This window comes from Pseudochaenichthys georgianus, chromosome 16 (genome assembly GCF_902827115.2).
Source record: "Pseudochaenichthys georgianus chromosome 16, fPseGeo1.2, whole genome shotgun sequence".
Classification (NCBI taxonomy): Eukaryota; Metazoa; Chordata; class Actinopteri; order Perciformes; family Channichthyidae; genus Pseudochaenichthys; species Pseudochaenichthys georgianus.
Window position 1 is genome coordinate 32,361,234 of NC_047518.2, and position 19,887 is coordinate 32,381,120.

The window sequence follows — 19,887 nt, forward strand, 5'->3', positions numbered from 1 at the left end:
AGGCTTGGGAAACTTTTGAACTGACTTGATGGTGAATGATCTGTCGCCATGGCAACGGCATTTGATGACATCCCATAAGACTCTTAGATGTGTTGATGGCTGCATTGTTACCAAACCTGTGAAGTTTTGGGCCATTTAGAGTATTTTCACTGAAGTTATGAGAAAACCGTGTTTTATGGTGAGCATTGTGTTGCCATGGCAACAACATTTGAATAAATCTCAAAACTGTCACGTGGATGTCTTTACGGCTGGACTGTTAGCACACATGTGAAGTTTGAGCACTCTTTGAACATTTGAATAGGAGTTATAGTGACATCATATTTTATGGCGAGGGATGCGTTTCCATGGAAACGGCATATGGTGAGATCTCAGATTTGGCGTAGAGCTGTTGAGGCATGGACCGGTGATATACAAGTGAAGATTGGGGGACGATTGGACCGTGTCCATTGGACTTATAGCGACATCATGTTTTATGGCGAGGGATGCGTTTCCATGGAAACGGCATATGGTGAGATCTCAGATTTGGCATAGAGCTCTTGAGGCATGGACCGGTGATATACAAGTGAAGATTGGGGGACGATTGGACAGTGTCGATTGGACTTACAGCCTCATCGTGTTTCATGGCAAGTGGTCTGTCGCCATGGCAACGACATTTGATGACACCCCATACTACGCTTAGATGCATTGATGGCTGCATCGTTATCAAACCTGTGAAGTTCTGGACTGTTTGGAGTATTTTATGTATTTATAGAGCCCTGATCAGAAGACCTTTTGACAAACTGGAAGAGATGCCACCAAAACTGAATACGTGACGTGGACCATAAATATATCAACAATTAAACAACATCTTCCATTTATTTTCACACAATACGTCTCCTTGCAGTATCAACACTAATTCGGCTGACTTTTATATTTGATCCAATTAGTAGATAGTCTGTATTTACACCATAACGGTGCAAAGCTGATAGAAAGGGACTTTTTTGTAGTTTTTAAAGATATTACTGATTTTCTGAACTACCTTTCCAACTCCTCATGCAGTTGACTGTTACAGGTCTATACAAGTTCATGGTACAATGCATAAGCTTCACATCGAGAGACTGAAACTGTATTTTCCTTTAACGTTCTGTTTTAATTTCACAATAAAGTTTATAGTCATATTATGTACGATATTATTATGTTTTATTAACTAGACCACTGGTCTAAACCGCACCTCCTAGTGGTTAAAGCACGTTATTGAATTTAGTTGTTGAATAAGTTATATTTGATGAAAACATTTAAATATTAAGAGTAGCCTACATACAAAATAGTGGTCAATGATAGAAATATAGAATGGAAAATATCAAGAAGATACTGTAGTGATCTCTACAATAAAACAGTTTAGTGCAGGACGTCCAAAGATATTAACAAGAGGATGTGCAAAACAGACAAACTGATAAGGCTGAATTTTACTCAGGTGTAACTAAAGTCTGATTTAAGGGTTGTTTATATTTCACATCATTAATCAGAATCTGCAACAAAAATAAATGTAGTAGAGTAAAAATACCAGGTTAACCTCTGAATTGTAGTGGAGTAGAACAAAGTAGTACATGCTGCTGTAACAAAAACATTTCCCAACTTGGGATCAATAAAGTATCTTATCTTAAGATGATCGATGGCTACTGCCATATTTGCTAAATGTGCATCTGAACCTTGACAAGTGCATGTTTCAGGCTTATCAATTAACTACAGGAGGGGTCACAGACATAAGACCAGCTGTTAAATAAAGCTCTTCTGACCTTAGCTGTCATGTGGTATTAATGCTGCCCATTATGGACACAAGCAATTTTCACCCATGTATTAATTTTATGTTTTAAATTTGATAACACCAATGTGTTTCGTATCCCCTAAACCTCCAGGGATGTATACAGTTTAATACTGGCAACTTCTAATTGTGGGAAATACGAAAACGTCTTTTAAAACTACATTTCCCAGTAGAGACGTGCCATAGAACATGTTGCGAAACACACAATAGCCAGCAAGTGTAATTCTGGGGGGAGGGCCGGGCTGGACCCGTCCAAGTCCAGTTTTGGATAGTCTGGCGTGGTTCCATTCCATTTCAAAGAGCTGTTTGACAGCGTAACCTTGTCGCACTGCCACTCCAATATCCAATCACAGAGCTTGAGGGCTAATCACGGGGTTTGTAAAGCAAGGCGGATGTTGTAGTCCCAAACGATAGCTGGGGATTCTGGGTAGTGTAGTGTCTTCGGAAACTCTGTAGTGTCTAAACTCCGAAAAAACAATTTGTTTCTCTGAATCGATGGTTAAAAACACAAAAGCATTGTACAAAATTTAAACCAATCAATATTGTGTAATTAACAAGGATAAACTGATGTTTTTTAGTGGATGAGTAATGGAGATATCACTGTGTAATCATTTGACAGTGTGGGGAATACTTCCGGTTTTATTATGAAAACTTCGAGACCGGAAATACTGTTTTCACCCACGCTAACTTTACATGGAAGTTGCCCCATATACAGTACACGTTCTCCTGGCGAGACCTCAAATCATCTTCGTATATCTATAGCAAACTGTAGATCCTACACATCCACTGGACGTAGATTATAAAAGTACAATATACACTTCTCGCTAGAAATCTAATAAAAAAGCATTTTAATGGCCAAACTATTCCACAATTTAGGATTTTCCAGAGAGGGTTATTTGTGAATAAACGACCCTCCGGAGCATTTGCAATCGACAGGAGCATGTTGTTTCTTACACGACCACTAGAGGTGCTACACTTTAAAACGTGACTCTGGGTCGTATTTAGCTGCTGAACAATCGACCTATATGGTCGTTTTTTGTAGGAGGACAGGCTGGTTTATAGTTGAGCTAACGAGCTCTGTAGAGATCACAGGTTTCCATTGTTCTGAATGAGAGATAAACCTCTTACATGTGAACGTTTTGTGGAAGAACCGTAACAGTTATCTGTGAAATTTCAAAACGTGAAGCATGTCAAGGAAGTTGAGTATCTGAAGTGTAATTTGTGTGTAGTTTCGGGTTAATGATGTGGCCTTTTTGGCAGTTTAACTAAAGGTGTGCGGCTGCTACCGTGAGGAAATATCTGCCTGAAATTACAATGGGCTTCAATGGAGGAATGTTGAACGTTTTTGTCACTTCATGCCCTCAAGAGGCATTTTGTTTAATATTTTTTCTTATTTTTTATTTTTTTTAAACCTAGGAGAGGTTTTCCTACGTTTCCATGAAAAAATATGTCTGAGGAGTGTAGAGTTTGGGAATTATGGCAAGTTTAAAACATTTTTGGGGGAGAATTTGGAGCTGTCCTGCACTCTGTTTTGAGATCAAAGCACTCTAGAGTTAACGAGCTGCTCCATCCACTCTAATGTTAAATTCTGAAAAAGGCCTCTCTGCTAAGCTCCAAACTAACTTCAATATCTCAAAAAGTTTAAAAGATATCAAAAATCTGAATAGGAATTGAATAGCTGAAGGTCTTGTGATCATTTGAAAGTTAGAATGAAGTGTCTAGCTGAAATTATGTGGAAGGAGAAGCATTTGGCGCAAAGTGTAAGAAAACAGGATTTGAAGGCATCTCCCATTGACTTCAATGTTACAAAAAGAGTTTAAAAAGCTGAATATTTAAAAAAGTATGAAATATTTTGAAAAAGTTGAAGGTTTCCCATCGATTCCTGAACAGGCTGAATAGTTTAATAGTTGAATGGTTTCTGTAACTGAAAATAAGCTGAAGTTATGGAGAGCCAAAGTATTGGCTGAAATAAAGGGAATAAAGATTTGAAGCACTATAGTGGAATGCTGTAACAGCATTCGCACTAATTATGTAAAGTAGAAACATTTGCCCAGTATTTTTAAATGGTATATTATATTGTAGATGCCTTGTGCTTTACTTAAAGGTGGGGTAATTCACTTCAGAAACACTTTTTGTTATATTCCATGGAATGCTCTTAACATCCCAGTAGCAATGACTATATTAAATGCTTTGAGAATAAATCATGGAACAAATACATTAAAAAAATTCATCTGTGGAAGCCGTGGCGCTGTAAAAAGCACGACCAATTATTTTAGCCGGCGGCTAAAATAACTGGATGGCCTGCCTGCCTGTCAGCCTTCCATCTCGTGCAAAAACTTATCTCGTGCCCTCATTGGTCATGTGCGCGTTTGTGTGTGTTGGAGCAACACACTCTCACTCCCTAAGCGTCCAATAGCGACGTTTGGTCAGTGTCCGTGGCGTCCAATTGTGACGCTCCTAGGCTCCTTCAGCGTCATAAAGGGACGCAAATAGCTTTCAACTGATTGCAATGTATTCCCATCTGCGTCGGGATTTGACGCTCATGGAAGCACGGCATTCGTTTATGTCGGCTGCCCTTAAAGGTAATGTGAGCGTCCATTCCAAGGAGTAAAGGATGGCAGAAGACACTACACTACCCATAATCCCCAGCTATCGTTTGGACTACACCATGTGCTCTTGACAAACCCCGTGATACTCCTCAAGCTCTGTGATTGGAGAGTGTGCTCCGAGGGTTAAGCCGATTCTCGAACAGCACTTGAAATGGGATGGAACCACGGCAGACTGTCCAAAACTGGATTTGAACCTCCCCCACCCCGTCCCCAGAACTACACATGCTGGCTATTCTGTTTCGCAACATGTTCTCTATATGGCACGTCTCTACTGGGAGTTGTAGTTTTAAAAGACGTTTTCGTATTTCCCATAATAAGAAGTTGCCAGTATTAAACTGTGTACATCCCTGGAGGTTTAGGGGACAGGAAACACTCACATTTAAAACATATAATTAATAAATGGGTGAAAATTGCTTGTGCCCATTATGGGCAGTATTAATATATATACCCACATGCCAGCTAAGGTCAGAAGAGCTTTATTTAACAGCTGGTCTTATGTGTGTGACCCCTGTGATAACATTACATTACATTAATTGATAAGCCTGAAACATGCACTTGTCAAGGTTCAGAGGCACATTTTGCAAATATGGCAGTAGCCATCGATCAGCTTAAGATAAGATATACTTTATTGATCCCAAGTTGGAACATTTGCGTTACATCAGCATGTGTAACAGTTAAATATGCAGTTGTGTTTATTTGAAAATCATTTAGTATAATCACATAAATTCTGTGTTTTATATTCAACAATTCTGTGTTCTTTATTTATTGATTGTTCAATACCTGACAAGGCCGGAGATGAAATATCTACATACATCTTATAGGAGTGTAATACATTATGTATAATATCAGTTAAAATAAGTGCTTCAACATAGTTAACATTGCTGGAGGCATGCACACATATTGATAGATGTCTTGTAATGCACTATTGAGGAACCTGCAACCCAAGTTTTTCATTCAGTGCAGAACTACACCACAGTTGTGTAGGCCTATATGATATGTCAATAAACCTTAGAAAATCTTGAAATCTTGAAAGGGATGTGCAAAATAGTCATTACATACAGTCTTTAATTAACAATTAGTAGAGAATAACGAGTAATGAATATACTTTATAGGGATCGTATTAATATCTAATAATAAAAATATTGAAATTCAATAACATGCTTTAACCACCAGGTGTCCCTTTATATCATCTGTGCACCTTTATGGTGTAAATACAGCCTATCTACCAATTGGATCAAATATAAAAGTGAGCCGAATTAGTGTTGATACTGCAAGGAGACGTATTGTGTGAAAAGAAATGTAAGATGTTGTTTAATGGCTGATATATTTATGATCCACGTCACGTTTTCAGTTCCTCATGTTTGTCTTCTCATCAGGGCTCTATAAATACAGAATTACGGCAGATATGTAATATGTAATGCAGCCGAACCGTGTATTACAATGCCGTTATGTGATGACTTTCAAAGAGAAAAGCAAGCACGCTCGGAATAAGGTATTATTATTATTTTGGTCTGTTTCCGGTATTTGTTAATGATGATGTGCTCTGAGATGTGAGACTGGAATTGCACAGGGGGAAAATAACGTAGGCTATCTTTAGATGCGGATTTTGTTAAACTAATATGTTTAGGCTGTGGACCAACACTATACATTGACGGGGAAGGGGGTAGCAATACAGATAACACCATTAAACAGTTACACAACATAACAGAAATAATATCGATAGCAGCGTCCCTAGCAACCACCTTGGTAACAATGAAAACGTCGCGATTTCCTGAAGTAATCTTCGTAATAACTAGCAAACTAAAGATCATGTACATCCACTGCACACATAATCTGAAATAACAACTCATATTTCTCGCATCAAATGACATCAAAACGCATTTTAATGGCCAAACTAACTTTAAAATAGACATTTTCCACGAGAATAAAACGAATTTCGGCCATGTTTTCTTTTTCTGCAGGGAGAAATTTGAAGATCACGTGACATAGACGCCAGCCATCGGAATGAATGGTGAAAAAAACGGGGTTTGTCAAACAGAGCACATGGTGTAGGCCAAACGATAGCTGGGGATTCTGGGTAGTGTAGTGTCTTCTGCCATCCTTTACTCAGAACACATATTTGTTTCTCCGAATCGAAGGGGAAAAATACAAAAGCATTGCACACAATTTAAACCAATCAATGTTGTGTAATTAACAAGGATAATCTGGTGTTTTTTAGTCGATGAGTAGTGCAGATATCACTGTAAAATCAATCGACAGTAAGAGGAGTATTTACTTCCGGGTGTAAAATTCTCCGTTATCCAATGGGAATGGATGCTCACATTGCCTTTAAGGGCAGCCGGCATAAACGAATGCCGTGCTTCCATGAGCGTCAAATCCCGAAGCAGATGGGAATACATTGCAATCAGTTGAAAGCTATTTGCGTCCCTTTATGACGCTGAAGGAGCCTAGGAGCGTCACAATTGGACGCCACGGACACTGACCAAACGTCGCTATTGGACGCTTAGGGAGTGAGAGTGTGTTGGTTGGAAGAGGGGCTCTGTAAGGAAGTCTGAAGGAAGGGGCCGATTTTCTTTCGGCTGCCTACTTTCAAATTCTAGCGCACTCGAGCTGGTAGTTTCTCCATTCTTACATACCCTATACCTTTAATGGGCATAATTCAGCCTGACATTTGTGATATCTTTGGAAACTTTCAGATTTCACTACAATTTAAATCAAAGTTTGCCGTCTTCAAATGTGTTTGTAATGACGCCAATGTATCGATCAAACATTTGAAAATGACACATATAGCTCTCAGAACTTTAATAGGCCTTTCTCTGTACTTTTTAGCAATAACAATGATTTTGAGATGCATTTTTATTTTTAAACTTGAAATGAGCTTACTTCTTACACATGTCTGTTCCCCTTGTCAAACCTCCTTCTGTTGATATTCATGAATCAGTTTCTAACTCCAATAAGTGCACTTTGAACTTAGATATGAGGTCAGCCTGAGTGTATTCATTACCATAACAGAGAGGCTCTCTGTGTTAAAAACTATAATCACTTTGCCGTGACTTGCAGAATCTTCTGAAAACCATTAACACAGTGTTTGATAACGTCCTCGAGTTCCCTCCCCACACACTCTGTGGTAGCAGATTAACTACCCACCGATTAATTAACACAATTACCTCTGTGTGTGCCAATCGGTGTCTTATCAACCTTTGTCAGGCCTTCAACTGTAAATTAATTAATATCCCCTCTCTTGTCATTTCTTAATTACCTAAGTTCCAGCAGGAATGATGGGAAAGGCCTGTGTCAGCGGCTCTGTTTTGTGCTCATGCTTATAATGACTTTGCTGTGAGCTCATTGGTTCATTAGACAGGATATGAAAACATGCTGATGAGAGGTGATCAGGGGATGACATGATGTATAAAGAGGCTCTTCAGACGAGGGGTTAAATTGAAGCAGCACTCCTTAATCTTTCTGTTTTTCCTGCTGAAGGTGACACTGGACTTTGTGTAGAGCTGGATGTTCTGATAAATAACTCTCAGTTTATCAAATAACACCCTAAACTTTGATCTCAGCGTTATTTGAGTGTTTAAAAAAGATGCAATTGACATTAAATCATTAAAGAGACAGCAGCAATTCAAATAAGCTTTTTATTATTCATCAGCTTTGAGGGTGGATCAAACTGCTCCGGCCTGCTTGATGTTAACTTGCTGTTCACTGTCAACAAAAACACCCAACACGAGTTCATGAACAGCAATACAATGTACTGTTTATACAGAATATATTACATTTTATATTTCAATCATTTCATTAAAGAGCCTGTGACACCATCCCAACAACTGTTGTGCAATGAAATATTGGGCTACTAGTAATCTCGAACCGTCAGTTTAAAAAAGAAAAAGCGATACCGTTTAGTTAAATATCAATAATTTCGAACATCGCGGGGAAATTCCTTCACTCATTTTGAAGTTTTGGGGGAAGCCGGAAGTGACGTCAATGCGGGAACGCTTCGAGAGCCAAACACGGACAAAGTGTGTTGTGTCATGCGTAGAAATGGTGAATTACTGAGTTTAGGCACGTTAATAACGTTTTAATGAAGTTGACTACAGTATATTCATATGTGTCAGTGCTTTCATGTCAATTCGGCAACATAAACATAAATGATCGTGGTGAAGATGATGATTACATTAGGATTAAAAATCGGGAGTGAGAGCTGCTGAATTTCCTCCCGTCGGATGTGATATAAAAACAAATCGATTATTTTTGTGGTTATAAACTCAAGTGGATGAAACTACATTTATTAGTTTCATGTCAATTCGGCGAACATATGATACATTAAATGATGAGTGAGGATGATGATTAAAAATCGTTTGTTTGAGCCGGTCTACATTTACTGATGAGAAAACAAACCGATGCTTTTTGTAGTTGTAGTAGTACACCAACGTGGATTAAACGTGTGGTTTTTTACCACAATATTGGGGAAATTAATGGATAAAATGCACGGATTATTATTATTATTCCCACTCCGATCGGGACACTAGGTCCACCGTTTCCCAGCAGCGAAGCTCCCCCCGTTGACAGCTTACGTGGGCTGGGTGCAGTGGCGGACTGGCCATCGGGACGAATCCCGATGGGCCGGTACCGAAGTGGGCCGGTCGGATAAGTAACTAGCACATCCCCCATAGGCGGCGCGTGAGGCTCAGGTTTGAGAAGGCTAAATAACTTATTTTACCTGACGCTGCCCGCCTCAGGCGTCTATAGAAAAGAGATCCACTCAGTGTGCGGAGTTTAAATCTCTCAAGTCATATTACAGGATAAAGAAAATACAGTTTAAACTGCCGTATGCAGAGAAGACGCCGACGTGTCGCACTTATCATTCATATTACATCATCAATCAGATCATCGATCATATAATATCATAATATATCATATATTTCCTGATCTGAGTCAGCTTCTCCAGCCTCATCTGGCCGTGCAACACTCACAGTGTCACAGACTGGATGCAGAAGTATTATTTAACACATTATGTTGACGAAACACTCGAGACAAATGTAATTAAAGTCAGATCCACTCGTGTCTTAGACATGAACGCGCTCTCAGCTGGAGAGAGAAACCCTGGCTTGATTTACCGAGTTGATAACCAGCGTCGTAGGACCGCTTAGCGAGATCTCGTTTGTTAGTTTGTTGTTAGTTTGTTTGTTACTCAAACATATCCAGGGTCTGTTGAACTGGCTTCGTAGTACAGGGCACAGGTGGCTAGCAGCGCTAATGTCAAAGACACAGACATTATACATTATATTTGTATTTTACATCCCCCGCTCCCCCCGTTGACAATTTACTAGCGGTACCGAAGTGGGCCGGTCGAGAGTCCCGGGATGATTTTTAGTCCCATTCCACCACTGGCTACATGACCGTATGATCGCCCATATTGACGCACCTCATTCCTAAACTTCTAACAGATACAACATAAACCGATCCTCCAGCCTCATATGAGCTCTCAGACACGTTCAACATTAACCTGTCATCGCTGTCTGAGCTTGCTGCTGTGTGCACCATCGTGCGTTTACATCTGACTGTATATATATAAAGGTTTACATGCAGATGCTGGGATCCTGGACGGTGCAGCTGGAGCGCTGTGCCCGCAATGACGTCACCCATCATTTGGCGGGACTTGAAGAATCCGCGAGAAGATCCAGAAAATTGTCAACATTGAAGGCAGATTAATGGTTATCAAAGTACAAATATCCAAAATCAGTTCAGTAACGGTTTTCAAGGGGACAATATGTACTCAAATTGATGGGTTTGGATGATGGGGGAAAACCGTGTCACAGGCTCTTTAAGTCTTCATGCAAACTTTTTTAATTGACTTTAACATAAAACATTCCAAAACAATCTCATAATACCGACCAGCTGTTCAGTACCTTTAAGGCAACAAGACCTTAAAGTGCTCAGAATTTGTGTAATGTTATCTGCTGGATTTATTTGCATTTAAAATCAGGTTAGGGATAAAGCATATTAAGACAAAAGGGTTACACTTTTGATGGCAGAACCTCTAAAATGTTCACTCAATTTCTTATCTGGGAAAAAAAACTGTCACTTGCACAAATAAACCTATGAATAGTCTATGAAATCCTTCTATACATTCTATAGATGTTTCATTAACCCGTCAACTATCGATTTTTTGTTTGTTTTATATACCCCCTGTCTTACCTGCTGAGGCTTGGCACAGCAATGGAAGCGCACGTCATTGAGGGTGGAGTCATCCAGGCCATACTGGTACTTCTCCATCTTGGTCTCGATGCCACAGATTCCTCCGTCACCACACTCCTCGCTCCAGGAGCCGTACTCTCCCCAGTCCAGGCCCATGCCCTCCAGCAGAGGGTTGCTGTTGCAGCGGAACTTGATGTTGTTGATAGCCGTGTCGTCACCAAACAGACCCTGATGGGGCTCCACGCGGATCTGGAAAGATGTGAGCATGCCCTTGGGGCAGTACTGGGGAGGTGACCAGTCACCAAAGCTGGGCAGGAGAGGAGAAATACAAGAGAGGGATCAGGGGAACAAATCAGGAAGAGATCCAATTTGAAGACTGGAAACTCTGGAAGAGATTGGATACATTTACAAACGTGGTTTTGGAATCCTGGAAAAAAAATGCTTTTTATTTCCACTGTGAACATGATGGGTAACTGCCAGCTGCAGATGACTGTATTTATTACATTTCTATTTCTATTTAAACTTTGTAATCCTACTTTACCCCAGTCATTGATCCTTATACTGTTTTTTTCTTGGTATGTTAGAATATAACAGTTTGCTGGATTATGTATAATTAAGGTGGTGATTTATTTTTCCTTTGTAAATATCTTTGTAATGTGTTTTAATGTGAGACATCTAGACCAAAATCTATAAACTAACAATGTATTAACACAACTGCAGATTTGATTTGACCTTAAACTCCTCATTAATAACATGTATGATTGCTGCCGAACCATGAACATTTATTACCAACAAAAGAAGTGCATTATTATGAAAGAGATAGGATTTACGTTAGTCAGTGACATTTATTAATGGCATTAGTAAATTATTTCTAGTTACTCACTAGCCACTATGGGATTCGATAGAGTACACGAAGCTTCGGTTCTCGTCTTGGGCGCAGATGAGGCGGATCCCATTCAGAGCAGTGTCATCCGCAACGTACTGATTAGACTCCACCTGAGGAAACAGAAACAGTTCCTTGTTTAGGTGAAACAGCTGCCAGATCTGGTGAAAAACTTCATGTCAGGTAAAGGTGTAGATTATTTGGTAGTCTATGTAGAGACGTGTGGGTTAGTATCTGGGACAACAAGAAGCTTTTTTCTATTTACAGTGCAACTTAGCCACTTAGAATTGTTTCTGTACACAGGTTCACAGACATAAACAATGAAATAATTGTTATAGATGTTTCATCAGCTCTGTTATTATTAATGCGTTTTCTATTTTTGAAACATCAGATATTTGTTCCCTTAAAGGATAGGTTCACATTAAGTATTAACCTTAAATCTATTTGTACATGTCCATTGGTATTGTTATGCTGTGTTTATCATCTTGTGCTTGCTGTGAAGGGATCCTTTCTTAATGTAACGCCAATAAGAGATAGGCAGACAACATGCATGTTTCTTTCATTGTCCTTTTAGATGTTCTCTCTTTGACCTCAGCCTGTTGTGTCCCTCAGTTTCTTTCTTTGACTTTCTACTGTTGGTTAAATGCAGTAAAATATGAGTCCTATCAGAGTGTCTTTACCCTGAGACTGAAGCCAACAGCAAAGAACTTTTCAGGACACATCTCGGACCAGGTCCAGTATCCAAATTTCTCTCCGTTGGGCACCGTGAGCAGGGACCTGTACTGTCTGTCGGTGAAGGCCATGCCAGCTCGCTGCAGGAAGTTCTTCTCCTCACAAAACCCACTGGACAACACAGCCAGCATGGCCACGATGGTGGAAAGACTTGCCATATTGACAGCAATGATTCAGTGTTTCAGTCTGAAATGCCAACTAACAAGTACCGAGGGGTCGGGCTCAAAGCTCTTATAGCTTCCCAGTGATTTCTAAAATAGACCACTCGTATCAGGTTGAATCATTTACAGAGTGGCGTGGGATTGAACAGCTGGTGTTGGAGAAAGAAGTTTAGTTCAACAAGGCTCTCTGCTGGGCTTCAAGGAACTCATTCACCTCTTACATTTCGACAAGCAGTGAATTCAATAGGAATTTGACATTAAAACGCTACCTTTACAAAAGTGATCCCTGGGTAACATTCAGCAGCAACAGAACCTTTATGTCATGATCTGTCTGTGTTGTGTTTTGTCTTGTCTTTTTCTGTCTTTGGTTTCATGTTTTATTTTTTAAATGTCTTCACCCCCTGTCTTGCCTGTTGCTGTCTGTCTGTTTTCCCTCCTACCTAATTACCCGATTGTGTTCACCTGGTGCCCCTGTGTTTTCTCCTCCCTCCTCACCTGTGTCTTGTTTGTGTGATTAGTCTTGTGTGTATTTAAGTTCTGGTTTTTCTGTCTGTCATTGTTGGTTCATTGTTTGTCGTTGACTGTGTTCATGAGGTAGTGGTCTGTTTGTTCCTTAAACCTTGAAATAAAGGTATTTTTTTCTGTTTATTCTGCATTTGGGTCCTGCCTGCTTCACTCACCCTAACAGAATGAACCAACCAGAAATGGACACAGCTAGTGGTGGCGAGATGAAGCCTTATGAAGCTTTGAAGCTTTCCAGCCAATTGGTTCGCAAAAGGGTTCATCTCATGAGGCTTTATCGTGGGCTTCATTTGAACACTCATCTCTTTCGACTCCACCTCGAGCGATAGAATTACTAACAAAGAACTGCTAACAGAGCACTTGTATACTAATAAAAGACTGGCTTATCTATAGAGTAGCACTTGAAATGCTTGGCTCTATGAAACCTGATGTACTTATATGATTCTGTTTTCTTCAAGGTTGTGTCTTCCTGGTCGAATGTACTTATTGTAAGTCGCTTTGGATAAAAGCGTCAGCTAAATGCAATGTAATGTAATGTAACACAAACCCCCCCTGTTGGTCAAAGTGTGTAAAACAGGCAGATTGGACATCTCAACAGTGTGCTCTATCTCATACCGAGTTCCCAATGAGTAAAGCGTTAGAATAACTCTAAACAACGAACATAAAATCATATTTTCATGTTAACAATATTGTTTTTATTCCAGTTGAATGATTGTGATTGAAAAGCCTAAGGAGGCTGGTAAACATTGCAAAGAGGGATTTGTATTCCTTTATAATATTCATAAACTTAACCATATTGTAGCCTGAGAAAGGCTAAACCATATCAAAGAATACATTTATTAACTACATGTTCTCATTTAGCTGTAGCTTTTATAAACAACAAAAAATACGTATTGTTCAGTCGTTGAACCAGCGACCCTGCAGTCGTGAGTCAACTTCTTTCTAGCTGAGCCACAGCACACACACTGAATTTCCCTGAAAACACAACGATATTTATTCCTGTATTTATTCATGTTTTATTCCCAGATTTATTTATGCTTGTATCTATTTATACTTATCAAATCCAGTTTTATTTTTATAGCACATTTATAAACGATTTTTGGACGAGCCAAAGTGCTGTACATATAATAAAAATAGCCTACAGTAGAGACACTTTACAGCAAATACAACAGCAGAGATTGTTCAGAATATCAGTATGAGAAACAACAACAAAAAAAGTCCTGCATGCTTCATACACTTTTACACTTTAAAAAAAGTCTTGTAATTGATGTTGCAATGACTGTTGTCCAAATATTCATAGCTTGAGTGCAGTAACAGTAAATAAAAGATTATTAGAAAGGTTTATTTTGTCTTGCAGGGATACATGCAGATATCAGACCTTATCTGACCTGAGAAATCGATTTTCAAATAATTAAAGAAAACAACCTTATTCTGGGTTTCGGTATACATTGACACTTATTGACACATAATACTCTCTGGGTTTGTCAGCAACACTACACAAAAAGGTTGTCCTGTGGTTCATTGTTAATTTTAAAATATTGATTCAAGCAGCTTTAAATCAGATTTTATTTGCAGTGTGGAAGTGTCCAGAAGTGTTTTCAACAGCGTTAAGATCCTCAAATGATTATACAGTACGACAAAACTTCAAAAAACTAAAATAGCTAGATTAATAAATGTAATTCTATACTATTCATTAATAATATATGTTCTGTCATATAGTCTGCTAACAGAGCACTTATATACTAATAAAGGACTGGCTTATCTATAGCCAGTTGAGTAGCACTTGAAATACTTGGCTCTATGAAACCTGATGTATTTTATGATTCTGTTTTCTTCAAGGTTGTGTCTTCCTGGTCGAATGTACTTATTGTAAGTCGCTTTGGATAAAAGCGTCAGCTAAATGCAATGTAATGTAATGTAGTAGAGTGGCTTTTAGAGTGTACCAAGTGAACACAGGAAGTTGTCCCCGTGTTTTTGCAAGTAGCTATACGTTTGGTTTTCAAAGAGAAGATTCTATTTTTGGAATTTATTAATAATGATACAAATACTCTATCCAGTTATTTATGTGTTTCAGAAACACATATCCAACAGACACAGAATATATGTCAAGTACAAGACGTTGAGTGTTATTTCAAGGTGTGCCGCACCTTTTTCGAATTGACAGGTCTGACATATTTATCCTACAGAATTATCATAAACAAATGTTGGAGCAATTCATGGCACCTTTATTTCTAAGGACAATATGTCAGATTAGTCCTTGGTTGATTAAAAGGATAATGGAGGAGCTCTGCCATTTTCAGTTATAAACAATTGCGTGTCATCTTCCCACATGTATTGTTTATCCTCCTCGTTCTTGTATGCTGAAGGTGTCACAAGCTTTAATTCTTTATATTGCAACAAAGTGCAGTTTTTCAGGAGAACTGTATTACGTGTTTCTTTGTTACAAACTCTTTCATAATCCTTAGGGAGGACTTGGAGATCTTTGTCCTTGTCTTCTTAGTGGGCTGAAGTCAAACCTAACACATAAAAAGAGAGGGTTATGAAACCTAACAACTACACAAGATTTAACTGTCTAACAAGGAACAAAATTAACAAGGCACAGAAGAAAAGCAAAGGGTTTCATAATACGAACACTAACGCCAACACACCTCTTTTTCCAAGTCAGTTGTCAGTTGCTCCACCTGGAAGCCGATAAAGAAGATGTGTTTAGAAATGTCTAAATGAAACAATGACCGTAATCCCTTTTAGTAACTTATCCTAGGCCAGGAATCAAGCACTGTAAAGTTTAAGGAAGCTAAAGTTAGCCCCATCTAAAAGCCAATACACTTTCAGAGTGAGAAGTGTGCTTTTCGTCATGGAAAATGTTTTATTGAACAGATAGCAACACACAGCTGTGGGTAAGGATAAGATGTGTGAAATGTGCCAGGAAACACCACCCTATTGCAGTTAACATCTGATGAAGCGTTTGCTGAAGATCAATAACAACCTTTTCCCGTATTCACCTTTATTCATTTGGTAATTCTCCAGCCTTTGCTTTCCCATACTATCACACTGTTCCTCCTTTCATTAAAAAATATCACTTGTCAGCTGTTTAATGCAGCTCTTAAAACTTCTGTCACCCAGACTGAGTATGTCATGGTTTTGGCAGTAGATATTTCGACTCAAAAGCAAGACTCAGGGAAAGAGCAGGTAAATAAGTCGCCAACTTTGAGTCAATCATCAAAGGCAAACAAATCCAAAAAGGGGGAGCGGGGAAAAGAACAGGCAGGCAGCCAAACAAAAACAGCAGCTGGAACACTACTGCTTCACGGGGCACAATGACAACCTGACAGGGAGTGGGTGCTGCCTGGCTGGCGTTAAGGACTAATGTTGGTGTGAGTAGTGAAGAATGAATGGATGAGAAGTAGGTGAGCCGATGGGTGTGGAGGTCAGGTGATGCTGAAATATATGAACGACCACAAGTAACATACATTGTACATGGGGGGAATGTCTGAGGCTGAAGGGAGTTAAAAGGTGCAAGACAATAACCAATTGCTCACCATCACAGCTATCATGCTGTGTTCATGTTAGATCTGAGTTATCATAATTATTAGATTCCTAAATGTATATATTTATGTCATGGTGAACTCTTTTGAAACTGTGGAATAGGCTGTAATAATATCAGATATCAACTACATAGATATCATGGACAAAATCATTCACAATAACAATATTATCACAACTTTTAGAGAAAAATAGCTTTGTTCATTACAGATGTCTCTTTTTGGAAATGCATTCCACTCATTTGGCTGTATGGCATTGAAAAAGGTGATGAAGCAAGTGAAACATGGTGAGTAAAAAGTAACATTACTCAGTTTTTACGTTTGTGGTCTCTCAGCTGAGTATATTTTCTCCTCCGGACTAATCCTTACCACCCTCCACCTCCAGGTGTGCCCCCCGCCCCCCTGCAGCTCACCCTCTCCCCCCGGTAAGAGCTCAGGTTAGAGTGAAGCTATATCTATATATATCTTAAAGTGGAGCAATATTCTCACCATGCCAAGCAACAGCCTAGATAGAACAACCTCAACCTATACAAGTAACCACGTAAGCCATGCTACTGATGCTGGACAGTTTTTCAGTGGGTGCACAATAGACGGCAACATACAAATGAATGTAAATAAATAGCCAAATAATGGATCAACGCTCTCTGTCTAATATGTTCGCTAGCTGTTAGTGTTGTTGCATAGCAACCACCTCCTCGCACTGTCTATGTTTCGTGCAGAAGGCAACGGAGGGACTATTTTATTTTGAACATCATTATTTACTAATAAAAACTATTTAAATTAGAGTGTGTATTTTTCTTTCATATTGCCACACTTGGTAACCGTTTTATAAAAGCAATAGCTCACGACAGGCCGTGGTATATGCTCATTATATCACAGCTAAGGGGCGTGGTTCAGCCCGATGCGAAGCAAGTGAAGCAACCCCCTTAGCTTAAATATACTAGTCCCTGTTGGTCAGGATATCTGTAGATGACACATCTGTGGTGACCTCGACCTGTCTCTCAGCGGAAATAACCCACAATGCTTGGTCTGATGGACCTTGACAACTGGAGGCACTGGCAGTAGGGCCCATGGGAGCCTGCCTGCAGACCTCCACTCTCAGGACAGTTCCGGTGCAGACCTCCACTCTCAGGACACCTCCACTGTCAGTACAGGAAGTGACGATTCTGACGCGTTTTTTTCCCGCCCACCGAAGGACTCGTTTGATGGAAGTTTTCAAATCACAATGGAGACTCATCACGGAGGTGATGAGTCCGACCACAGTGCACTTTGGGTCGGCCTTGGTCAAGCCCTTTTGACCCCCCCAGCCTGGTTCTCGTAAAAGTGTTTCGCTAAAATGACACCATGGAGGAATGTAACGGGAGTTGACAGGGGACTCTGCCCTCCTCATGAGTGCCTATTTTCGGACACTTTTTTTCACTTTTCCCCGGTTTTATTTTTTTTTTTGCTATTTCACCCGGTTTCTACCGGTCTTGGGTGTCCCCCCACGGCCTGTGTCCAGCCCCACACTCATCCGTGTATTAACGGATTTTGACAATTTTTGTTGCATTTTTCTCCTCTCTCACTGATCGAATGACAAACGCGACCCACTGTCGGAGGGCCTCCGTGCCGGCCGATATGAAGCGTGACCAAGACGCACCATCCAGGGGTCCCACGGGTCCCGCAGCGGGGTGGAGGTTCCCAGCTGGAACCTCCCCACCTCCGCCGCGGTGCACCCGGCAAACACGGTTGTTTCTCGAACCTTCCACTGTTGTCTAGCGGGTGTAACTAAAATACAAGATGTCGTATTTATATATATAAATAAATATATATATCTATATAGATATATCTATATAGATAATAAGTGTCAGTGCTATTTTATGTTGTATTAGCGTGCATTTCCTGTTCGGAAAGTGGTGCTGTACTGAGAGTAAACAATACAAGGTGTCCCTATTTTTATATATATCTATATATACTTTATGTATATAATAAGTGTCAGTACGATTTTATTTTGTATTTGCGTGCATTTCCTGTTCGGAAAGTGGCGCTGCGGCTGTACTGATAGTAACTACAATACAAGGTGTCCGTATATATATATATATATATATATATATATATATATATATATATATACATATGTATATAATAAGTGTCACGATCCGATTTTATTTTGTATTTGCGTGCATTTCCTGTTTGGAAAGTGGCACTGTACTGCAGGCAGACCTCCACTCTCAGGACAGTTCCGGTGCAGACCTCCACTCTCAGGACACCTCCACTGTCAGTACAGGAAGTGCACGCTAAGAATTCCAAAATAAAATCACCACTATCCACAGTGCCACTTTCCAAACAGGAAATGCACGCAAATACAAAATAAAATCGGATCGTGACACTTAATATATACATATGTATATATTGTAGTGCCGAGACATATGGAGTCAGAGGCGGTGCATCGAAGGTACAAAAGGGAACTTTAATCACAAGCTGCAAAGGACATGTTGTCGGGTCGCAGCCCGGGTCGACAAGAGACAGAGCCAAGAGGGCACACCTATTTATAGGTAACCCATAACATGTCCGTGTGGGAACAATAACCGCAACTGTAGTTCCAGGTTTGAATTATGTCCCAGTGGTTAAATAGGTAGTCACCACACAAGCCCCCCCAGAATTCAAACATGGCAAAAAAAATATATATATCCCCACGTCCGTGGAGGAAGCACCACAAGGGCCGAGGAGGGTGGGGCCGCAGGTGAGGACCGGGCCATGGAACGGGCCACGAAAGGGGGCCGCAGGAGAGGGCAGGGGCCCTAACGAGGGCGAGGGCACCCACACCGAGGGCGGGCCGTCGTAAGGGGGCCGCACTAGGTGTTGCGGAGAACCCAGCAGGAAAGAGGGCAACCCGGCCGCAGGCAGACGCACAACGGCGGCGGGCATGAAGTCCTCGGCAGGCGTCGAGGTATCCCCGGAAGAAAGGGCAACCCGGCCGCAGGCAGACGCACAACGGCGGCGGGCATGAAGTCCTCGGCAGGCGTCGAGGTATCCCCGGAAGAGAGGAGCAGTCCCCCCGGGAGGAAGGAGCACAACCCGGCCGCAGGCAGACGTGCCGCGGCGGCGGGCATGAAGTCCTCAGCAGGTGCTGAGGCATCACCGGGAAGCAGGAGAGGCCAGACAGGGTCCCGGAGCGCGTCACCCATGGGCCGATGGAGCATGGGCGACGTCCGGAACTGTCGAGGCGAGAGGGGGTCCAGGAGTGCGCCACCCAGGCGTCGATGAACGTGAGTGGCGTCTGGATATCCCCGGAAGGCAGGAGAGGCCAAACAGGCTCCGGAGCGCGCCACCCACGGGCCGATGGCAGCATGGGCGACGTCCAAAACCGTTGAGGCGAGACGGGGTCCAGGAGTGCACCACCCAAGCGTCGATGACACCGTGAGTGGCGTCTGGAACCGCCGTCGAGGTGGTGAAAAAA

General features: G+C 40.9%; 1 protein-coding gene and 1 long non-coding RNA gene across 2 annotated transcripts; one reads left to right on the plus strand and one right to left on the minus strand.

The window, feature by feature from the left end:
* Nucleotides 1-8,031: 8,031 nt before the first annotated feature.
* LOC117461425 (vitelline membrane outer layer protein 1 homolog) lies at nucleotides 8,032-12,410 on the minus strand. Its single transcript, XM_034103285.1, has 4 exons — nucleotides 12,172-12,410; nucleotides 11,492-11,604; nucleotides 10,609-10,915; nucleotides 8,032-8,115 (listed from the first exon to the last, which is right to left on the minus strand). The coding sequence occupies exons 1-4, from the start codon at nucleotides 12,379-12,381 to the stop codon at nucleotides 8,113-8,115; spliced, it is 633 nt and encodes a 210-aa protein (XP_033959176.1). The 5' UTR covers nucleotides 12,382-12,410; the 3' UTR covers nucleotides 8,032-8,112.
* Nucleotides 12,411-16,225: 3,815 nt separating this feature from the next.
* LOC139435502 (uncharacterized) lies at nucleotides 16,226-17,134 on the plus strand. The gene is made up of 3 exons (XR_011644747.1): nucleotides 16,226-16,280; nucleotides 16,660-16,735; nucleotides 16,834-17,134. It is a non-coding gene; the product is annotated as an uncharacterized lncRNA (long non-coding RNA).
* The last annotated feature ends 2,753 nt before the right edge of the window (nucleotides 17,135-19,887 follow it).